This window comes from Clinocottus analis, unplaced genomic scaffold (assembly GCF_023055335.1).
Source record: "Clinocottus analis isolate CAN_PGR_092001 unplaced genomic scaffold, fCliAna1.0.p SCAF_18, whole genome shotgun sequence".
NCBI classification, from domain to species: domain Eukaryota; kingdom Metazoa; phylum Chordata; class Actinopteri; order Perciformes; family Cottidae; genus Clinocottus; species Clinocottus analis.
In genome coordinates, this window is record NW_027175909.1 from 15,150,385 (window position 1) to 15,172,038 (window position 21,654).

At 42.0% G+C, this 21,654-nt stretch overlaps 2 protein-coding genes across 3 annotated transcripts; both read right to left on the reverse strand.

Annotated features, from left to right (window-relative positions):
- Positions 1 to 2,386: 2,386 nt before the first annotated feature.
- Positions 2,387 to 13,226, reverse strand: ezh2 (enhancer of zeste 2 polycomb repressive complex 2 subunit). 2 transcript variants are annotated; one of them, XM_068581884.1, is made up of 19 exons: positions 12,839 to 13,226; positions 10,810 to 10,933; positions 9,861 to 9,989; positions 9,654 to 9,773; positions 9,440 to 9,560; positions 9,117 to 9,299; positions 8,838 to 8,943; positions 8,003 to 8,166; positions 7,568 to 7,665; positions 7,110 to 7,437; positions 6,534 to 6,706; positions 6,311 to 6,446; positions 6,098 to 6,223; positions 5,153 to 5,331; positions 4,576 to 4,671; positions 4,176 to 4,257; positions 3,992 to 4,072; positions 3,826 to 3,910; positions 2,387 to 3,176 (listed from the first exon to the last, which is right to left on the reverse strand). In XM_068581884.1, exons 2-19 carry the CDS (start codon positions 10,924 to 10,926, stop codon positions 3,116 to 3,118), a joined length of 2,385 nt encoding a protein of 794 aa, XP_068437985.1. In that variant the 5' UTR covers positions 10,927 to 10,933; positions 12,839 to 13,226; the 3' UTR covers positions 2,387 to 3,115. The 2 variants fall into 2 exon arrangements, with proteins under 2 accessions (XP_068437985.1, XP_068437984.1); XM_068581883.1 differs by having other exon boundaries at positions 7,997 to 8,166.
- Positions 13,227 to 18,869: 5,643 nt separating this feature from the next.
- Positions 18,870 to 20,628, reverse strand: lsm5 (LSM5 homolog, U6 small nuclear RNA and mRNA degradation associated). The gene is made up of 5 exons (XM_068581388.1): positions 20,488 to 20,628; positions 19,549 to 19,644; positions 19,412 to 19,439; positions 19,261 to 19,333; positions 18,870 to 19,177 (listed from the first exon to the last, which is right to left on the reverse strand). The coding sequence occupies exons 1-5, from the start codon at positions 20,531 to 20,533 to the stop codon at positions 19,145 to 19,147; spliced, it is 276 nt and encodes a 91-aa protein (XP_068437489.1). The 5' UTR covers positions 20,534 to 20,628; the 3' UTR covers positions 18,870 to 19,144.
- Positions 20,629 to 21,654: the final 1,026 nt, after the last annotated feature.

The following is a 21,654-nucleotide window of genomic DNA, read 5'->3' on the forward strand; positions in this document are numbered from 1 at the left end:
GCGCCACCGACACGTTACCGGTCTTTGTCCAAAAGTCCACGATCTAAACGTGTAATTGGAGTAAATGACTGAACATTTGAGAAGATAAATAATTTAACAGTTTAACTGATTGTCTGCGGCTCTCGTCTCCTTCCTGTGTTTAAATATATTTGAGAAAAATCACCGTTTCTCCTTTAAAAGCCTCGAGACGCCTTCAACACCGCCTGATTTCACTGAGCAGATTACTGGAGTCAGTTTGTTGTGAGATTTTATTGTGAGTTCAAACTCACACTTTAAACACAATAAATAACACACAAAGTAGCCGGTGGAGTTATGTGGCTTAGACGAGCATAATCAAAGTATTAGAAACACTCATTAAGATCTAATCAATAAAAATATATAGGATTTTTTTAATATGATTTAACTTTTCATAATTTAGTGTAAACCCTTTTCAGTCCAATGTGGCTTTACGTTTTAAATACTCTAACTTCTTTACCTATATTAATATTTTTCAATGAGTTACTATCAGACGCTAGGATACATTATAGTTGTTTTTTTTAAATATGACTAATTTTTCCAAATAGTATGGCGTTTTTTAATGTACTATTCATAAATTAATCCTTTTTTTTTAATGACATTTCGTTTTTTAAACTGGAGCTGATGACACACACACACACACTTCAAACAAATAAAAACAACACATCCATTCATAATATTTTAATCTGCATCACTTTGAACAACAAAATCCCTGTAAACGTTACAAAAATCAGCACCTGTCAGGAAAGAAAGTGGTCCAAGAAGAAGAAGAGTGAAACATTAAAAACCTGAAGTTCAGATTTCAAAAAGTTTTTCTGTTTTATGAATCAAGAGGTTGTTTTTTTTTTTTACATTGAAACTTATTTTTTCCACTTTTAAAGTTCAAACACTTTCATAAACATGTAAATACTTCAGGCGTTTGTTCCTGATTGGCTTCTCGTTGTTTTTGCGGATTCCACCGACACGATGCGGTTAAAGATCAATGACAGCAGCGTCTGTGTGTGTGTGTCTGTGTGTGTTTAAATGCATCACTGAGAACAAAGCGAAGGCTCGTTTGAATCCGGCAGTAAAAGGTTTGTGATCTTAAACATTTATATATATTTAAAAAAAGGTTCCTACACGTTGAACGTCGTCTTCGGCCGTTTCTTCGTGCGCATAAACGTCACTGAAACAGTTGAGGACGTGTGCAGGAACCGAGAGAAGCACCGGGTTTCTGAGTAAATTACAGAGAAGAGGAAGAGGAAGAGGAGGCTGAGCACCAGAGTTCACATGAAAGAGAGACGGAGAGAGAGGACTGTGGTTGTTGGTTCGTTCATATTCGCACTGATGAAACGTCACCGTGCAGGTTTCAAAAGACGAGACAGACGAGAGGCGAGTGATCTGTTGAGGACTCGAGGCACAGCAGAGACAGACAGGCAGACAGACAGAGAGACAGACAGACGGGCAGCGAGACAGACGGGTCGACGCCTCTGACCCGTCTGTCTCGCTCTGCTCGCTCAGCAGATACTAAATGCGGTGAACTCGTCCAATACGAGTTATTTCACAGGGAGGAAAAGAGTTCCTCTGGGTCTGACTTGTGCAGCACAAACCAACAAGTGATTGAAAGTTACATTTAAGACCGATGGTTTAATTCTGTGTCTTGAAGTATTGAAAACATCTGAAACTAGTTAGTGGATCTTCAGAAAAGTGGCTCAAATTATCAAGTAACAGACAAAATGTTGAACATTCAGCTGTTTCCAGCCTCTCCGACGTTTGGTTGTTTGGTTTGAAGAAGGAGGAGGAAGAGGAGAAGAGGCGCGCTCACTGAGGAGAGCGGCACGTGTGAAGTAGTGCTGGTTTCGTGTTTTTCACATGAGCACCTGAACGCGTCACGAAGCGTCTACGAGCCTAATAACCACCTGGACGTGTCGGCCGGCGCTTTGAGAGAGAAAGAAAAGTGTCGTGTCGTGACTGCTTTTTCCCAGTGGGCTCTGAAGGCATCGTGAGTTCAACAAAATAAAAGTTGCAGCTGTGACTGAAACTTTTCCTCCTGAACTTATTTTAGAAATCAATTAATGAAGCAAAAGAAACAGAAACGAGTTGTTTCCAACATTTTCTTCTGTTTTATAACTAAACATCGTTGAGTTTTGGACAAAAAAACATTTCAAGATGTTAGAATTTCTTTGTGTGACTATTTTAAAGCTTTTAGTCACATAATGAAGTTTTAGATATTAAGAGATATCTAATCTCTTTTTCATTTCGTTTTAACACTTTTAAAGAAAGTTTTAGAGAAAAATTGGTTTCCTGAGGAAACTTTGACAAACTCTTCAGTTTGGGAAAATAAAGTTATGATAAATTACTGTAATTATCATTAACAATTAAATCAACCATCATGATTTCTCAGTTTTATGTCACTGTAAACAGAAAACAGTGAAAAATCCAAACTTATTTCAAACTTTTTGGGTCAAACAATTAACTAATTGATTGACATGTTAATTGATAAAAGCCCAAAGTTTGATTTTAGTTTGTTTTTCATATATGAAACTTCTCAAAATATGTTTTAGTAACACATTTGCTGTGCGTTTTGTTAGTTGGGCAACTAATTGTTTTCCTCATTAATCTGCAGATTCCCTCCAGTAATATTTGAGTCTATAAAACGTTTTTCTTTTTCGTCCAAAACACAAGAATGTTGCGTTCATGAACGATCGGGAAAAAGGTAAACCCCTCGGCTCGGCGTAGCAGAAAGGAGACGCTCTGTGTGGAGGCGCGTTGGCTGGTTTCAGTTTGGTCCCTGAAGCTTGAATTCAGTCGTCTCCTCTCACTGAAGTTTGAATGTTACAGAAGAGGAAGATTTGTTGACAGAAGAAGAAAAATCACAAAAAAAACATATGAAAAGTTTTTTTTTTCTTCGTTTTTGTTTTCGGTTTAAAAAAAGAAAAAGAAAAGAGGAATCAGCATCAAAATTCAGCTTCAAATATTCCCAGTTTTCCTGAAGCTTTCTCGCGTTGTGACAAGTCGTCTGGCGATCCTGAAGTGAAGGTGTGTGTTGGTGTGTGTGTGTGTGTGTGTGTGTAAAAGGCCTTCATCATCGTCATCGTCGATCCACAGGAGAGAAGTCGAGTCAGGCGATCTCCAGCTCGCGCTCGATCCCCACGTACTTCAGAGCGTCCGCCTGGCTGTACCTGTCTCACACACACAGACACACGGACACACACGGACACACGGACACACACGGACACACACACACACACAACGTTAGCTCAGGAGCTTTCAGTGCGTTCATCCCGCTGGAGATTCAGTTTGTATAAAGAAGCTAAATCTGTATAATTAAAAATAAAAAAAATAAAAATCACATTTTCACTTTCTTTCAACTACAAAAGCAGCTTAAAGTTAAATATTTGAGAACATAAAGCATGAGATAATGTGAAATTTGATTAAGAAATTAACTGGCAACAAATATGTTAATTGATTAATTGTTTGAGTCGTTTCTTTACGAAGCGTAAATAACAAAGTGAAAAGAAATGAGTGAAAACTTTGAGACAAAAGACGTTTGTTTTTGACTGAACATGTGAAATATATTTGGATTAATCTTTTATTTTTGTTGCCTTCACTCATGTTTAATTTATTCATAATCATTTGAACATTTTTGCAACGTATGTGTATGTTTCTTCCACAAAAAATTGAAATATTTGTCACTTAGAGCCCAAAAAACCTTCAATGAAAGATCCATAACGCGGCCTCTGCTTGATTAAACGTGTCCAGGACGTTTCCTCACCGCAATAAGAACAACAATAAAACTATTTTCATCATTACTCGCGGCGTCAGACCGACCTGTAGTCGAAGAAGAGCTCCTCCCCCGTCTGGATGGCTCTCTTGGCAAAGATCCCTATCCTGTGATCTCCGTTCACCATCATCACTGCAGAGAGAGGAGCGACAACAGTGAGCAAAACATCCGACCCGTCGACCCGGTGGCGCTCCTGCGTCTGCAGCGTCTCACCTTTAGCGTAGCAGTTTGGGTTCACGGAGTGGTTGGCGAAGCGGATCTTGTTGCCTTTCCTCGTGGCGTCAACGACAAAGTCTGCAGAGGAAAAGAAAAAAAAGAAAAACATTTAAACCCACAAAAGGATTCTCAATCAGGCTGTGTGTGTGTGTGTGTGTGTGTGTGTGTGTGTGTGTGTTACCGTTGTTGAGGTTAAAGAGGAAGCTGCACATGTATTTGTCGTAGACTTTCCCTCTGCGGTCGGCTTCATCCTGAGAGATGATCTGCAAAAGACGAGAGAGAGACAACGTTACGCTTTAAACACTTTTATTCTTCAGTTGAAGAGGAATAAAACATTTAAAATAATAGTCAAGATTAAAAAATCTGTCTATCAAAAATAATAGTCAAGATTTTAAGCTTTTATTAAATATATTTTAAATGTTTTTTTAGTCGAGCCTGTGAGGTTTATTACATTAATTATACGTTTTGAAGTGTTTTCTCACTAATACAAAATTAAAATAATGTGTATCTGTCCAGGTGAAGCCGATGAACACACAGACACACACAGACACACACAGACACACACAGACACACACACACACCTCTCCACAGTACTCGGAGATGAACTCGTTTTTCTGGACCGGCTCTTTGATGAAGATTCCCCAACCGGCGACGTCAGAGGGAGCCAGCAGGAGATGCTGAAGAGGAAGAGGAGGAGGAAGAGGAGGAAGCAGAGGGTTAAAATATATAAAGAAACCTGACGGTGAACTGTGCTCTTTTGTGTTGACATATTTATATACACACTGATACGTGTTGAGGTTGTAAACAAACTAGTTGTTTACACGACAAGCTTTAATAAATACATTCTAATATAAATATGAATACAAAACAAGTTACTTTAAAAAATAAAGACTATTCATTTGTTTTAAACATGCTCAGAGCAGAACTCAGCTGAGCTGTGGAAGCGAGTGAACTGAAGGGTGAACGAGTGAATGGGTGAACGAGTGAATGGGTGAATGAGTGAATGGGTGAATGAGTGAATGGGTGAATGAGTGAATGGGTGAATGAGTGAATGGGTGAATGGGTGAACGAGTGAATGGGTGAATGAGTGAATGGGTGAATGAGTGAATGGGTGAATGGGTGAATGAGTGAATGGGTGAATGAGTGAATGGGTGAAACCTTCTTGGCGCCTCTCTGGATGGAGCAGTTCTTGCAGGACACGTTCTTGCTGTCCCAGTTGTCTCCGGCGCCGCAGGTCAGGCAGAGGTCGGGGTCGCACTCCCTCACCGCCAGGTAGCACGGACACTGCTTGGTGTTGCACTGGGCTTTGCACCGACAACCCGGGAAGCGGTTCTGACCTGCAGCCGCGAGGAGGAAGAGAAAAGATGAAAGGAAGAAGTTACAGAGGAGGAAGAGCAAAGATGAAAGGAAGGAGTTACAGAGGAGGAAGAGAAAAGATGAAAGGAAGAAGTTACAGAGGAGGAAGAGAAAAGATGAAAGGAAGGAGTTACAGAGGAGGAAGAGAAAAGATGAAAGGAAGAAGTTACAGAGGAGGAAGAGAAAAGATGAAAGGAAGGAGTTACAGAGGAGGAAGAGAAAAGATGAAAGGAAGGAGTTACAGAGGAGGAAGAGAGAATGAACCAATGGAAGAAAGAAGAAGTTACAGCGGTCAGTGAGGGTGTGTGTGTGTGTGTGTCTATGTGTGTGTGTGTGTGTGTGTGTGTGTCTATGTGTGTGTGTGTGTGTGTGTGTCTATGTGTGTGTGTGTGTGTGTGTGTGTCTATGTGTGTGTGTGTGTGTCTATGTGTGTGTGTGTGTGTCTATGTGTGTGTGCGTGTGTGTGTGTGTGTCTATGTGTGTGTGTGTGTGTGTGTGTGTCTATGTGTGTGTGTGTGTGTGTCTATGTGTGTGTGTGTGTGTGTGTGTGTGTGTCTATGTGTGTGTGTGTGTGTGTGTGTCTATGTGTGTGTGTGTGTGTGTCTGTCTATGTATGTGTGTGTGTGTCGGTCTATGTATGTGTGTGTGTGTCTGTGTCTACGTGTGTCTGTCTGTATGTGTCTATGTGTGTGTCTCTCTGTGTGCGTGTGTCTGTGTGTGTGTGTGTGTGTGTGTGTGTGTTCTTACACTCGGAGCTGCATTGGCAGAACTTCTCACAGAAGTTCTGCGCGGTGACGCATGGACACGAGGAGTCGCACGGTTGCCGCGGGTGATCACATGGCTGGTAGTTGTACACGTGATTGGACGATCCGTCTGCCAGGAGGAAGTTTCACATCAAAACATCTTCAAGAAGAACCGACAACCCGCTTCCTCTGCGGCCGCATCAACAACCCCTCTGACCTTTCTTCAGCTGGATCTTCCTGCAGTGCGTCGCCCACAGCCGGTGTTTCCTCTTCTTCTTCCTCGGGGGCGTGTCCTCGTCTTCAGCGGGAGCGCGAGCGATGATGCTCGACTCCTTGACCCTGAACTCGTAAACCTGCGGGGACGAAACGTGTGATTCGTGCACCAACGGACGCGAAGACGCTCGCGCGAGAGTTAAAAAGGTCGTGCGGCGGCGGCTCACCTGTCGGCAGGTCTTGGTGCCGATGAGCCGCGCGATGGCGCAGAAGTTGTCGTAGTACGTCCCGATGAGAACCCTGAAGAGCGAGGCCTCGGCGCCGCTCCACTCCACCGCCTCGGCCTCCACCATCAGCTTCATCTTCATCTTCACTGGAGTCTGACAGCGAGAGTTCCCCTCTGCGGGAAAAACACAGAACACGAGCGCTCAACGAGACGCCGCGGCTACATTTAGGTGGAGGAAGAGGAGGAGAAGAAGGAGAAGAAGAAGGAGGTGGAAGAAGAAGGAGGATGAGAAAGAGAAGAAGAAGAACAAGAAGGAGGAGGAGGAGGAGGCGGAGAAGGACGAGAAGAAGGAGGAGAAGGACGAGAAGAAGGAGGAAAAGAAGAAGAAGAAGGAGGACAAGAAGAAGAAGGAGGACAAGAAGAAGAAGAAGGACAAGAAGAAGGAGGAGGAGGAGGAGGAGGAGGAGGAGGAGGAGGAGGAGGAGGAGGAGGAGGAGGAGGAGAAGAAGAAGAAGAAGAAGAAGAAGAAGAAGAAGAAGAACCCGTCTCTGAGGTCACTACATCTGTGACATCGTACCGGAGCTGCTGCTGGTGTTGTCGTCCTTCTTGTCCTCGCCGTTGTCCCGCGCATCGACTTTGTTGTTGTCTCTCTCGTCGCCGTCATCGTTGTCGTCATCGTTGTCGTCGTCTTTGCAGTCGTCCAGCTCGTCGTCGTCCCGCTCGTCGTCCTTCCCGTCCTCGAGGTCGCTGTCCGTGTCTTTGGTCTCCGAGGAGACGGAGGGCGTGCCGGGCCGGCTGCTGCTGCTGTTGGGCCGGCCGCGGCGCCGCGGCGCCGGCCGCTTCGAGGGCGTCTTGGCGGCTTGCTCCGCTGCGACGGCCGCGGGGTACTCGCTCACGATCCCGTCCTGAGCGCCACAAAAACAGGAACACACGACGACGGTCACGCCGACACTCGACAGGTAAATCAGAGAAATGTGAAAGAGAAACACAACAGGAAGCAAAGAGGAACGCCGCGGTCACGTTGGGTGGACTCACCGGCACCAGGTGCATGTAGCAGCTGGCGCTGCAGGGTTTACCGTCCACCAGGTTCTCCAGGTTCTTGCGCTTGTACGTGTTTGGAGTCGCATGAAAAGCTGAAAGAACACGAAGAGAAGAGAAGAGAAGAAGAGATTTAGTTTCTGGACGCAAACAGATAAACTTCAACTTCAACTTTTCTAAAATCGCGCTTATATTTTAAAGTACCTTCTCCGATTTAATACATTAGGATTGGGATTAAATATCCTCTTTTCTCAGAATAACAAAATACATTGTGCCGCGGAGATGAAGGCAAAAATAAAAAAATAACTGCCGGCAACATCGCCCGGCATCTAATCGGATCAGTGCGTCCTGGGTGGTTGAATAAGTGGCGGCTCTACGGTGTCTGTCTGTGAAGTTGTGTATGTGTGTGTGCGTGTGTATCAGTACACTGACGGTGGAGGAAGCAGTCATATTTGAAGCAGCGCCGGCAGAACAGAGTGTGGAAGGAGTGCAGGCTCTGCTCGCGCTGCACCGAGCGCGCGTTGGGCCCGTCGATGTTGGGCGTGCACTCGGGCGGCAGCGTGCCGGGCAGCTGCTGCTCCGTCAGCTCCTTGTACCTGAGAGACACACGGGAACGCAGACGTGAATGAATGCATGTTTTACTGAGCACACACACACAAAACAGCCTCCACATCGTGTCGGACGAGCTCGTAATCAACGTTTTTTGTTCTTGTGGAGGAAATAAAACGTAATCTTATTTAACTCCGTCGAGGGAAAAAGACTCAAAGCTTCTTATGAGGACAGAAAACTCATCACAAGACTCATTTCATGTACAGAGGGAACATCTGCTGCCTCCTGACAAACACACTTAACTGTTTAACGTGTGATGCTTTTGACTGTTTAATAAAACTTTACATGAGTCGGGCTTGACCTGAACTTTATTTTTCCTCAGCTGTGTAGAAACCATGATTTGATTTCTCTCACACACTTTGTGACTCACAATATGTAAAAGTATTCTTTTATGGTACGAAGATACTTTTGGGGCCAATATTAATATGTATTCAAAGGAAACACTCACCCAAAAAGTATTTAAAAACAGCAAATATCAATTTTTCCTACATATTGAGTTGTGCAAAAACCTAAATAACAAATAGAAAAGTTCTTAAAGTAGATTTTGACCTTTTAATACAACAATAAATGAAAGACATCGTAGATGCGTCTACAATAACGTCTCGTCCCGCCGTCGAGGTCACAACACGAACACGTTCATCCAAACAAACCCACTAACTTCTCTTTGAGCTCCTCGGTCGAGCCTTTGTCAGGGAACATGGCGGAGATGGCCTCGAAAATCTTGTCAGAGGGAAACTTCTTGGTGTCGTCATTGCTGGTTCGGCCTGCAGACAACACACACACAAACACACACACACACACACACACACACATTTTCTTACTCCTCTTTGCACTGCTGGCCAATGTACTCACAGGTTTTAGTTGTTTGTGTTGTTAAATGTCTTTAGCAGAAACTAGAATCAGCGCATCGGACAGTGACGGTGACTCATGGACTTACTCTCGTTGATAACCAGCACGTCCTTGCGGGGGTCCTCTGGGTGCTCCTTGCCGTCACACATCTCCATCTTCTCCACCTTGAAGTCCTGCTGATCGTCCTCCTCCTCCTCGTCCTCGTTGTCGCTGTACTGCGACAGAGAGCTGACCAACTCCACGAAGATCTCATCGTTGATGAAGCCGCACTCTGAGAAACGCAACAAATTCACACACCGTTAGAGGTTTTACGGGATTGTAACATCCCACCTCTTGTTGTCCGGTGAGCTGAACTCAACGCAGACTTCCTGAATCACATCTTGAACCTCAGTGTGTCCACAGGTTGCTCACCTCTGTCTCCGTGGACTTTGCCGTCATAGTTCTTGATGAGCTCTTCTATAAAAGTACCATCTTGGTCCAGGATCTCGTCTCCCATGTACGGGATGTTATGGAGCACCGTCTCGTCCTCCACCTGGTGCAAAAAAAACCATTTCAGCTGCGGTTGAAGAAACAAAAACAAACGTCGTCTATATTTTGCACCACATGCGGGTTTGTTCGTACGCACCATGAAGTTTTGCTGCAGCGGCGACCAGGAGTACATGACGGGGACCGAGGCCACGGCGTTGAGAGTCTTCAGGGGGATGACCTGCTTGGAGAACTCGGAGAACCCGCTGTCCACCGTGCACTGAACGGGGTGGCGGAGAAAAAAGCGGTCAGAACACTTTCCACAACACCTTAACACCTTTTATTTTTTATTAGCTGATCCACCGACCTCTCGGGTTCCTCTTAAGGAGCCGACGGACGTCATGACGTGAGCCGGCTGGATTCGCCTGGTCTTCCACTCCCCGTTCAAAATGTCAGTTCGATCCATGATCTTCTGACGGTTGGTGTTGAACATGCTCTGGAAGAGTTCAAAAAGATGTTCGAATGAACGGAAACGTATCAGCCTGCGTCCTTTGACAGGATGCTGATGGCTGATTATTCTCGCTAGCTCCCGCTTTAAAAGACGTTACTGAAATAACGACGCGCCGACTAAAAATGATAAAAACATTCATTTCAGCGCCATGTCTGAGTGGAACATCATGCCTGATTATTGATGGATAAAAGCAGCTTCTGCAAAGGCCGGCTGGCAGTCAGATTGCCGAGTACCACCTCCTCTCCATCTGGACCATTCAACACTACATTGTGCACTTTTATATGAACATTTCTCATGATCCAAATCAGTAGATTGAGGGCTAAACTGGCTTGAGGGTGTTTTGTTTATGTTAAAAAACATAAACAAAACATCACCGAGACAAAACAACTCTGGCCGTGAAGAGGAATGTTGGCATGCAAACCTGACATAACCGGTTTCTGCTTTTGTGATTTTAAAACTTACACAAGAGAACTGTGTGTGGATTTTACAGTCACGGCATCATAGTGATTCATCATTTGCAGTCGCTCGGTTTGGTTTTACACGAGATCAAAAGTCTAAATTACGGATGTCGAGAGTCTCGAGGATGTTTTTGTGTACTACGTTGAGTGTGTATATTTGCTTCCTCTGTCTCTTTAGTGCGGATTATTACATAAAAAATGACTCTTATTGGTTTACTTTTATCTTAATAGTTTTGAGTGCAACAGATGAGCGTGTGTCCTCGACCAGCCTGTTTTAGTATCTCGCAGTCCTTTAGCCAACGGCTCTGACGCATGGCGTGTAGGTCTCTCGGTGTGTGTGTACCAACCTTGACCTCGTCGGCCCGCCTGAAGCGCTTGAGCTGCCGAAGCCTCATGTACTCAGACTTCACCCGTCTCTTCCAGCAGGCGGGACCTTTCTCCGAGCGCTTCCCTGTCAGCACCATGATCAACCTGCAAAACAAAACAGGAGGATGTTGTTTTTCTATTTGAATAGAAGGAAAATGTGGGCTTCAATTCAGATATCTGGAAGCCGTTAACAAGAAAACCGCAACAATATAAAAAATGTGCACATTGAAGATGGTTCAAATGCAGGTGAAATGAGTACCATTACTACATTTCACAAATCTGCGGTGAACTGGAGGAAATTGAATAAGGAAATTAACGTGTTCCTGACGCTGTGTAAATTACAGTCATCTGTCCATGTGTATTATTAACAAGATCCGTTTGGCATCCCGAGAAGTCAGCATGAGTTGCTGCCCACCAGCCCGGCTGGTCCGACTGAGATCTCACACTTTCAATGAGACGCGTCAGACGGCTGTCATGGAGCGATGCCGGTTAAATAAGCGTCAGATCGTAAGAGATGTGGTCGACGGAAATGGTAAGACACAGTTTGCCATCTTTAAAAACAAACCACAGACCGAATTGAGATTAAGAGCAGCTAAATAATGTAAATAAATATGAAGTTCCAGTAAGAATCTGCATCGGGCAATTTGTTAAAAGCAAAATTTAAGACATAAGGATTGAGCTTTTCTTGGTTCTGAGAGATACAAAGTGTATGAAGAAACGCAGACGAGCATTTGAAATATCCCAGAATCAGGAGTTTAGTTGGGTAAAGGACATAGGCAAAACTTCAGATTAATACACTGAAAATAAGATTGAACATGATAATTAACGGTGGTCTTGGTTATTTGATAATCGCTAACAAATAAAACAATTTCGCAGCCGAGTTTATATGATCCTCTTATCAACCCTGTGGCTGTTTGACAAGAAAAAACTATTTTAACATACTTGTACTTTCCTTTAGTATTTAAATGTTATGCTACTTTCTACTCCACTATTGTAGTTGTTTTACTCAAGTAAATAAGTTTGAACCTCACACATTTTTACATAGAAAAACAACCTTTTTGATAAAAACGTAAAACACTGATCTACCCAGAAGTATACAAAGTATCTACTACACACTTTAACATGAAAATGTTCCTACATGTATTAATTAGTGATAACAGAATACAATATTTACAATACAATTACACTTTTTAAAAGAACATTCTGCCTAATTAGCAGACTTTCACTTTTGCACATTTTGCTAATAATAGGCCTAAGACAACGATTCTGATAATTACATTTATTCTAGTGTAATAAAGACTTATTACAATACAAAATGTAATTTATTATATATTTTAAAACATGTGAATGTTTGTTTAGTTTTTCCTCTTTGAATTGCTTTTATCAAGAGTAACTCCAAATATGGTTGTATCCTATACAATAACAGGCTTTATATTTAAGGGAAAGCTACAAATAACAAGCAAGCTTCAAGGTAAGGACAGCAAATTTCTCGCATCAAATAAACCTTACATGAAATATGTATTATTATGGGTTAACCCTAATGGATCATATGAAATATTTACATTAATTCTAGAGCAATAAAGACTCTTATTCCAATACAAAATGTAATGGATTATACATCTTAGAAAATGTGTTGTAAAAGTTGTTTTGTTTTAGCGGGTGCCTTTTTAATTGCCCTTATTAGGAGTGACTCCTAATAAGGTTGTATCGTGTAAAATAAAAATACAAGGCTTTGCATTGTATGTTTTTTTGAGCTAGCTTCACATAAGCTAACGACAGATGGTTTGTCTACCATCAAAATGTGTCTCGTGTCATGCAAACCGTTTAAATCTCGCTCTGAAATATAACAACATGAAAGACATTAGTTCATATTTAGTCGTGATGTTTTTCTCCCCCCCAAAAAAAGTTATCCAAGAGGGACAATAAGCCCATTTTGACACGTGTTTTGTGGCTCGGCGCGAGCTAACAGTTTAGGTTTAGTTTGGCAAAAGCATCACGAGCTCCTCTTACCTGCACGTGAGGCTCAGTCCTCATTCAACGGAGCGATCGGGGATCGATAGGACAAAAACACCGGGCAGAAGTCGTCCTTTGTGTTGGGGGGCGTGGAAGGGAGGGGGGAGTTAGCTCGGCAGCTAGCTATCCGTTAGCTCCCGGGAGAGGACGAGGAAGCGAATCACTTTGCGCGAGACCGGCTTTTACGTAGCGACGACGTACAAAGCTGTCGTTTCCCGCCGCTTTTGTCATAAAAAAGACTACGTGTGTATGGATTAGGAAATCGCAAGAGTTTGAAGTTCCACCAAACAGGATTTCTTGTCCGATTTCAATGTTTCCTCGTCGGTAAAAAAAAAAAAAAGCTTTTCGGTTCAAACTGCTCGCCGTCTCTCGCGCACGCCCGCCCACTAACTGCTGCAAGCAGATTCAAGAGGCGCCAAACGTTTGGGCCAATCAGAGGGGCCGACGTTGCGGCGGGCTTCTCAGTGTGCGGTCACGCAATTGGTCGGCCCGGGCATCGTCGGTGTCAGCCAATGAGGACGCGCCGCCGGCGGGTCCTGTAACGGGGGACATGTGGACAGGTTCTCTTTGTTCTCTCGTGTGTCAACGGAATAAAAAAAAAATCGGAAACGTAAAATTGCTTGATAATAGTGGCAGTTGAATTATCAACAACCAGACGTGTTATTTATATTTAATTATGCTTGAGTGTCGGTGTCAACTGTCCTGTTTGTAGACGTTTTAAAAGAAAGAAACATCAAACATTCATTTGTATCTGTCTTTAGTTCATGGGTACGTGAAGGCATCTTTTCTCATTTATATATTCTGCCTCCTCCACCTGCTGACAGCTTCGGTTGGAACAGTGACAGAGGTGTCAGCTGTTCAACTCGGGCTGGACGCCTCCAAACGTAGTAAGTAAATGATAAACAGTGCGGTTTTTAACACACAAGGTTGTAAAACACGGCAGTTTGCCGAATTAAAGAGGTTCCGTGGTCGCAGACAGCGAGGGCAAGGGTCGCCAAGTTTATTGAGCCCCGCCCCTTCTCAACAGGCATTGGCTGACAGCTCTACAGTGTGTCCATGCTGCGTTCAAGGTAATTGGGAATACAACATAAGCGATATATTTTGTATAACAAGTACATTACATATTATATATTTATTTTTTATCATCAGTTATTGGGTATAAGGGCATACAAAAGCTCCAGTACAGTCATGATCAGAAAGCAAATAAAATATTATAAATCAGACACACAACATATATTGACACGGCTTACATTTTATATCCCACTACTGTCCTTTACTACTCCAATCTAAGATATTAATGTGCTGCTTATTTTTCTTCTTTTGTATATATGTTTTTATATCTGTATATATGTATTTGATTATGTTCTTTACATTACTGTAATGGGGACTATGACCATAATGGGGAAAGAAGGACAGCAAAAACAAAGGGTGAATGTCGTATCAATTACAAGAACAACAGACAAATCCCCACATTATTAATTCCAAGATGCATTTTAGGCATTTGGGAAACATTTAATTAGCTGAGGAAATTTAAAAAAAAGCTCCAGAACAGCTAATAAATGGAGCAACTTAATGTACTTTCTCTTGTAAATGTCCCATTTAGAGAAGCATCGCCCGTAAACAGGAACTCCTGTCAGCCAGCAGACGGCGCTCAACCTTAAGTTTGCTCTCACGTTCAGATCAGCATATGAACTCGTTCACGAAGAATCAAACTAAACTAGCTGCACTCCTCTCTCAGCTCCAGTATATGTGTTTAACAGCATACTTGGCTTCAGATCAATTTTAGATGATTATAGAGGGTCGGATCGGCCTCACCGAGGATTTCAATCATCTCTGAACCGGCTGCTTCACCTTTCTTCCTCACGGTGTCGATAACAAAACGAGCTTTGTCCCTTTTGTTCGGCATCGCGTCTGCCGACTCCCTCTCAGCGTCGGTCATCACCGTTTTCTCCAACAGTTTGTCCAGCAGGCTCTTGAGCACTGGTTCCGAGATCGCGTCGACGAAGCGGGTCCGTATGATCAACAGCCTCTCGGGGGAAGAGAGGTCCAGAGCGCTCGGCCCACAGGACCTTCGGCCTCCAGCGGACGGAAGACAAACCCGTCTTTCCCAGACACTCTGGGAGCTGTTGGCGTCTCTCAACAGCAGCCTAATGTGTTTCAGCGTCGTCTCCCAAGTCACCTGGAATGACGGGAAGTAGTTGTCATAGTCAGCCTCAGATTCAAACTCGGCTTCTCTCGGCTGAACTAGAACCTGGTCGTCCTCGGGCAGAGTGGACAGGGTGTACTCCTGCCCCGGGTTCAGTTTACAGTGTGGGGACGTCTCTATGTAGCTCTCGTCCCCGACTGACTTCTTCCTGATGTGCCGGACGTCCCGGAGCACCACGTTCCTCGGTAGCAGCAACACATTGAGGAGGGACTCGGGATCGGGGTCAGCTGGGGCCCGGTAGAACAGCAGAACCAGCGCTCGGACCGGGCAGAGCGGCGAGTCTTCATCCTTGACGTTACCGAAAGCAGAAAGCCCCGCGATGTTCACGACGACGTGAGTTTCCGTGATCGCGTGAGGGCCGATGAACTCGACGCCCTCGTCTTCCGCGTGAGCGACTGAGAGGAAGTCGCATCCGCCCGTGCAGCGGATCTCGCAGTGCGGGAGGTGAAGGCCGCGCACCGACTGCTGCTCGCATTTGATGTCAAACAGGGGTCCTGCAGGCTTCTTGCGATGCCAGGACAGGAGCCTCTGGTCCCACGGGACGGTCCTGTAAACCACGACCCCTTCTCCGGCCATGTGGAACAGCAGGCCGGTCACGCTGCACCGGTACAGCCCTGGGCAGGTGCACTGGAACCTGTAGGTTTCATCGTTTTCATCCGCAGCGATGTCAGGCGTGAAGTCCTCAAAGCTGCTTCTCAACATGTCAGGTGAGCTCTCGGCTCGTCTGAGGGCCTCGTTCTCCACGGAGGTTATTCCACTCAGCGAGGGCGTGCTGCGAGAGCGGGACAGGCGGCTGGAGTCACTCCTGCTCACAGGAGGCGGTCGGCGACACTGAGCTGGCAGGGCGTTGGTGACGGCGTTCTTCGCGACTACAACAGGTGCCTCCATCTCCATGGCGAAGTCACCGCCTCCTTCTGACTCACTTTCGGACCACGAGGAGGAAAACTTAAATGCATCTTGTGCATCAGCTTCGGTGAAGCCATGTAAGGCCAGGACGACCGCGGGTTCACCTTGTGCACACAGAGGTTCGTCAACGGTTGGGGTTATGGACTGAGAGGGTTTTCTGACAGATTTACACCTGGGGCCACCATCTTCTCTGTCTTTTCTTTTATGAGGACGTAACGGACGATGTACGGAGAAACCCTGCCTTCTGCAACGAGTTGGCGGGGAAAAGCAGCCAGATATTGCCATTGCGATGGGATCACCTGCAGCAGGGTATGAATGGTCGATTCTGGAGAGACTACCTGATTCATCCATTCCAATTCTAATGGCAACATCCTGGCGTTGGTGTTCAGTGCCAAAGTCTCCGAACAGGGAAACGTCTTCAAAGGAACCTCCGGGGCTCTTTGAGGGTTCTTGAACTAGACAAGAAATCTGACCCGACGCAGAGTATTCTCCACTGGTACTAGGCGGAGAACAAGCACTGCGGCCGGCGGGCGGAGACGCAGATCGATCGCTGCAGATACTGGCCAGAGCTCTTCTGATCGCTCTGGCCGCCCGAGTGAAACACGATTCTTCTCTCTCCATTTTTTGGCGTCAAGAGCAAAGTCTCACTTTATGGGTTCTGTGTGTTTTCTATCACAGTTTGACTTCTTTAAAAATATGTTTTTAACTATCCTCCAGTTGTGTTTCTCCTGAAATTAAGATTACAAACATTTAAATCCAACACAAATATTTTCATTTATTATTTTTTAACAAAATACACTTGTGTACAGATGTTTTACCAATACGACAAATTATTTTATGAAAGTTTAATAGAATATAAAAATAAAATTGACAGGCTTGGGAATAAAAAATATTACATTTTCTATTATAAACGGTGGTGGAATGTACTTTTACTCAAATTCTGTACAATTTTGAGGTACTTGTACCTTGCGTAAATATTTCCATTTCATTCTATTTTTCTACTTTTACTCCTCAACATCTAGGTATACATCTTGCTACCTTAAGTCACTCGGTTGCTTTGCAGATTTAGATTAATGAAATCTAAATCTATTAAATTATAATTAACATTTGAAAATGATCAAAGCTGCAATATTTAAATGATTCTGTCAATAATAACAATAATAATCCAGTAATATTGTTGATATGGTTCTGAAATGGACCATTCTGCATAACGAGTACTTTAAGTTTATTTTCGTGCTAATACTTTTGTAATTTTACTCAAATATGATTTTAAATGCTTGTTCCAGAGTGATTCTACACTTTTGTATTTCTACTTTTGCTGAAGTAAAATATTTAAAATCCTCTATTGTGTCATAATTGTTCCATCAACTTTTTTATTTTCACCTTGTAAAAGATTCATGAAGATGAATCATATTATATACATTTAAACAAACACATATAATAGTAATAATATACAATTTATAGCCTAACAGTCAGTTGAAGTAAATAAAAACCGATGAGAGGAATCAATATAACAAGATAGACAAGAAATGAATTTGGGTCAGAAAAGGTTAAAATTATTTAGCAGGAAATAAAGTGAAGAATACTATGTATTGTGTGTATATGTATGTTTATAGTCATGTAAATTTAACGGAGCAAAAGTCAAAGTACTCTTCATGCAGAGTGGTCCATTTCCAAAATAAATACATTTTATTATTGCATTATAATTATTGCTGCTTTAATGTTCATCACTTTAATGTTGCAGATGAGCAAATTTTACTTTATCTGCTGGGTAATGGCACAAAAATACAGTTTCTCTTAATCTATATTATTCACAATAATGTATTTGTTGATTATGTATTTTGTATTTTTTAACCTGAATCTGCAAAGTAAGTAAATAAGTTAGTAAATAATACTGAATAAGTATAGTTGAGTAGAAGTATAAAGTGACAGAACATGGAAATACTCGAGTAAAGTTTACAAGAGACACAAAATTGTACTCACGTATAACACTTAATGTACTTTGAATGAAACAAATTCCCAGATAAGTGCATTTCATTTCTCACAAACACTTGCCCACTTATACGTTTGAGCTTTTAATGAAGAAGTTCTCTCATCAGTTGTGTCTCAGACTCACCGGTGAGCTGCACACGGAGTTCAGTCCTCAAACGCTAAAAATTAAAATGTCAAGAGATTGATCGGTGAGTCCGTTAAACCCCCAACACGTAAGAGGAACAGGAACCTTCATTTGACGATAATGTTCCTGTAATGAGGTACGCCTGTGGTTTATTATGGTGAACTATGTTTCATACTTCATGCTGCTGGCCTCATAGCAGCTGTTTTCAAGATGAACTGCGGTGAAGTCGGACAGTTTCTATCCGACACGGGAAGCCACAGACTTGTTTACGTTCTTTTAGCTCCAAGTGGAGACTACTTGTAGTTTGCAGACCACGGATTCATTTACATTTAAGTGATACATAAATAAACGTTATTTTCATTGTTATTATCAGCGACACAAGACTTGTCTAACAGATTACGCCTTCATTGCACAACATGAAGCAAAACCATCAAGCATTAAAAAAACAGAGACCTCTCTGATCTGGTGACGGCCAGGCGTTTCCCATCATGCACTGGGTCAGTGGAGAGCAACTGCCACACTATTCTTCAGGGAAGCCAAGTATCTCAATACATTAACAATATTAATGATCCATTATATTTTTTTATGGCGCATTAAAAAGGTTCTCAAATGGCACTTCACATGCTAAAAACAGAAACAATAAAGCAACTACACTTGCAGGTCGGGACCCATAAAAGGTCTCGACCAAGAAGAGAAATGTTTTACAGGTAACTGTTTGACAAGAACTTCAACTCTAAGAGTTAAAATGTTTTGCGTGTGGAAAGTTCAAAAGCTATTAGCTTAAAAATAATAAAGAAGCGTTCATGTTTTCAAGTGATTCTTATTTATTTGTAAAAAGAAAAAACAAGTTTTTTTTGTCATGCGTGATTCATGATACAGTTCCAATTTAAACTTCTTTTAATATATATAACAAATACTCAATTAGGGAATCTTACAAAAATATCTTCCTCACTCGAGGCCAAGAAGGAATGATCCAAAAAAAAACAATAAAGATATTACAAACTCAGGAACACAGCAGAAGAAAAGGCATAAATCCACAACGCAAAACATTCGGCCTTCGATGACGGTTCTCGTCTCATACTTCAGGCCCTTCTCCTCCAGGTATGAGCTGCAAAAAGAGAAAATACACGGACATGAATCACATCGTGAAGGTGCAAAACAACAGCAACGGGTCGCAGCACAGTCGCGTACCATGGTGATGTTATTGCCGTTGAGGAGGATCTGGTCTAGTTTGGTTATCCGCCGTCCCTCCGGTGTGATTTCACTGAAACACAAGATGTATGACGAGGTCATGCAGCGAGCCGTTGGCTGAAAAATACCTGCAAAAACAAGGTGTACTCACAATTCTGTCACATCTTCTAGGACCATGTCTGAAACATGAGAGTTAAGAACAAGAACTGGGACAATATGCAGAGAAAACACGTCAAATAAAGCAGTTTGTCAAACAGGAGAGCGCGTAGATGAATCTGGAAAGGATACTGACAAAGTCGTCGAAACCCAGCAGGGTGCCGACGATTTCTTTGTCGGTTTTCATGACGATGTGAATCCGGGAGCCGATACATTTGTCCACAAGCTCTAAAAAGGAGGAACACAAAAAGGGAAATCAGGGATTCGATCAGTTTAAATTTTGGAGGCTACTTTATGTAAAAGAAATATGTTTTACGACAATGAAAAATATTATTTTCATTGTCAATTAATTTCTTAGTTCTTTTTTCTTCTCATGTTGTCTATAGAATGTCAAGAAAAGTCTTCAAATTGCTGTTTTTTAACCGACCAAAAGTCTAAAGTAAAAGTATATTTATTCAGTCAATAGATTGTGAAGTATTCAGATCCTTTACTTCAGTAAAAGCACTAATAACATACTGTAAAAACACTTCTGCATTGACAATGTTACTTAAGTTATAGTGTGAAATAGTACAATTAAGTTAGAGTATTTAAACTGTGACTGCTCCACTAATATTTATTATATTATTAAATTACTATTAAAACCTGGATTAAACTCTTGAAGCTGATTAAAGTCTTGTTTTGTAACTGAAGCTGTCAGTTAGCGGAGTGGAAGTAAAAAGTAGCATGAACAGAAAATTACAAGTACCTCAAAATGTACACGAAAGTAACTGAACTTCACTTAGTAAATATACCTCCTAATAAAACATTTGGCTACGGAGATAAATGCTACTTTAAAGTAAATGTAAATGTTTGTCCTGTCTGTCTGTATGTTGTGAAAAGACTACTAACAAAGACACGTTGTTAGTGACGAGTATCCCGCCTTTGCACCTTGACGCATGGTTAACGTTTAACAAAACCTCTCTAATATCTGAACTTCTGCCTTAAATTGCCACCAACGCCCTCTAAATTAAATTATCGATCCATAATCAGCGATTTAAAACGGAAATACGACGCAATTTAGAATTTACAAACCAAGTGGGAGCAACTGAGAGGGATTCGTGGTTGGAGTGGCCGCCATGTTTGTTCAATGGGCGGCAGGCAAAAGCAATCCACTGAAGAAACGTCCGCGAGCAGGCTGACGCAATCGAACTCAGACTGGATAATCGATGGGCTATATTTGTAGCCTAATATCCGTTTTGAAGCGTGTATTATTTATTTATAAATATATAAAACAAAATTTAACGAGTATAATAGAAAACTGAGAGGACCCAAAGATTAAATTATGTTTTCGATCTATTTCCACACGATGGCGCAAGTTGTGGGAGTCAATACATGACGTCGTTGTTTGACTCTAACAAAGATGGCAGAGTCGATGCCAAGATAGATATCCACCACCGACACCGTTTTTGTCTGCGAGGTCCAGCGGTGGAAGTCCGTTATTTACTGAATGTTTTCATTGCATAATAATAAGCCTATTGCACCTTATACTGCACGTAATTTCTTAATGTCTATGACAACTGTAATTACTAGTTACTTGGAGATAAATATGTTACATACAAAACAGACTTGTCTAATACACAATTTGGAACATTGCGATAGAATAAACTACCAAATGTGTAAATACACAATAATTCGACATCTCAATTAGCGACACCAATAAAATACTACTATCTATTTTGAGAAATATTGTCGTGTTTTGAGACATTTTGTGAAATGTGATTCTGCTTTCCCAACAAATTAAAAATATGTATATTATATATATATTTTAATAGTATATATATATATATATATATATATATATATATATATATATATATATATATATGTATATATATATATGTATATATATACACAATATATACACATAATATATATATAAATGTGTATATATATATATATCTATATATAAACATGTATTTACATGTAATTAAAGGATCGTTTTAAAAACATTTTATAATAGTAAATATATACACACATTTTAAAAACTATCTTTTGATTACATGTATATATATATATATATATATATATATATATATATATATATATATATATATATATATATATATATATTCATTTTAAGTATATTTTACATACCTAGCAAAGTTTTGACGAAGACGGAAGTGCGCAGCACGCTATCCTCTCGCTTCCGTTCGTCCTCTGACACGCTGGGACAAAGCGGAAGAGAGAATCGTCTCCGCG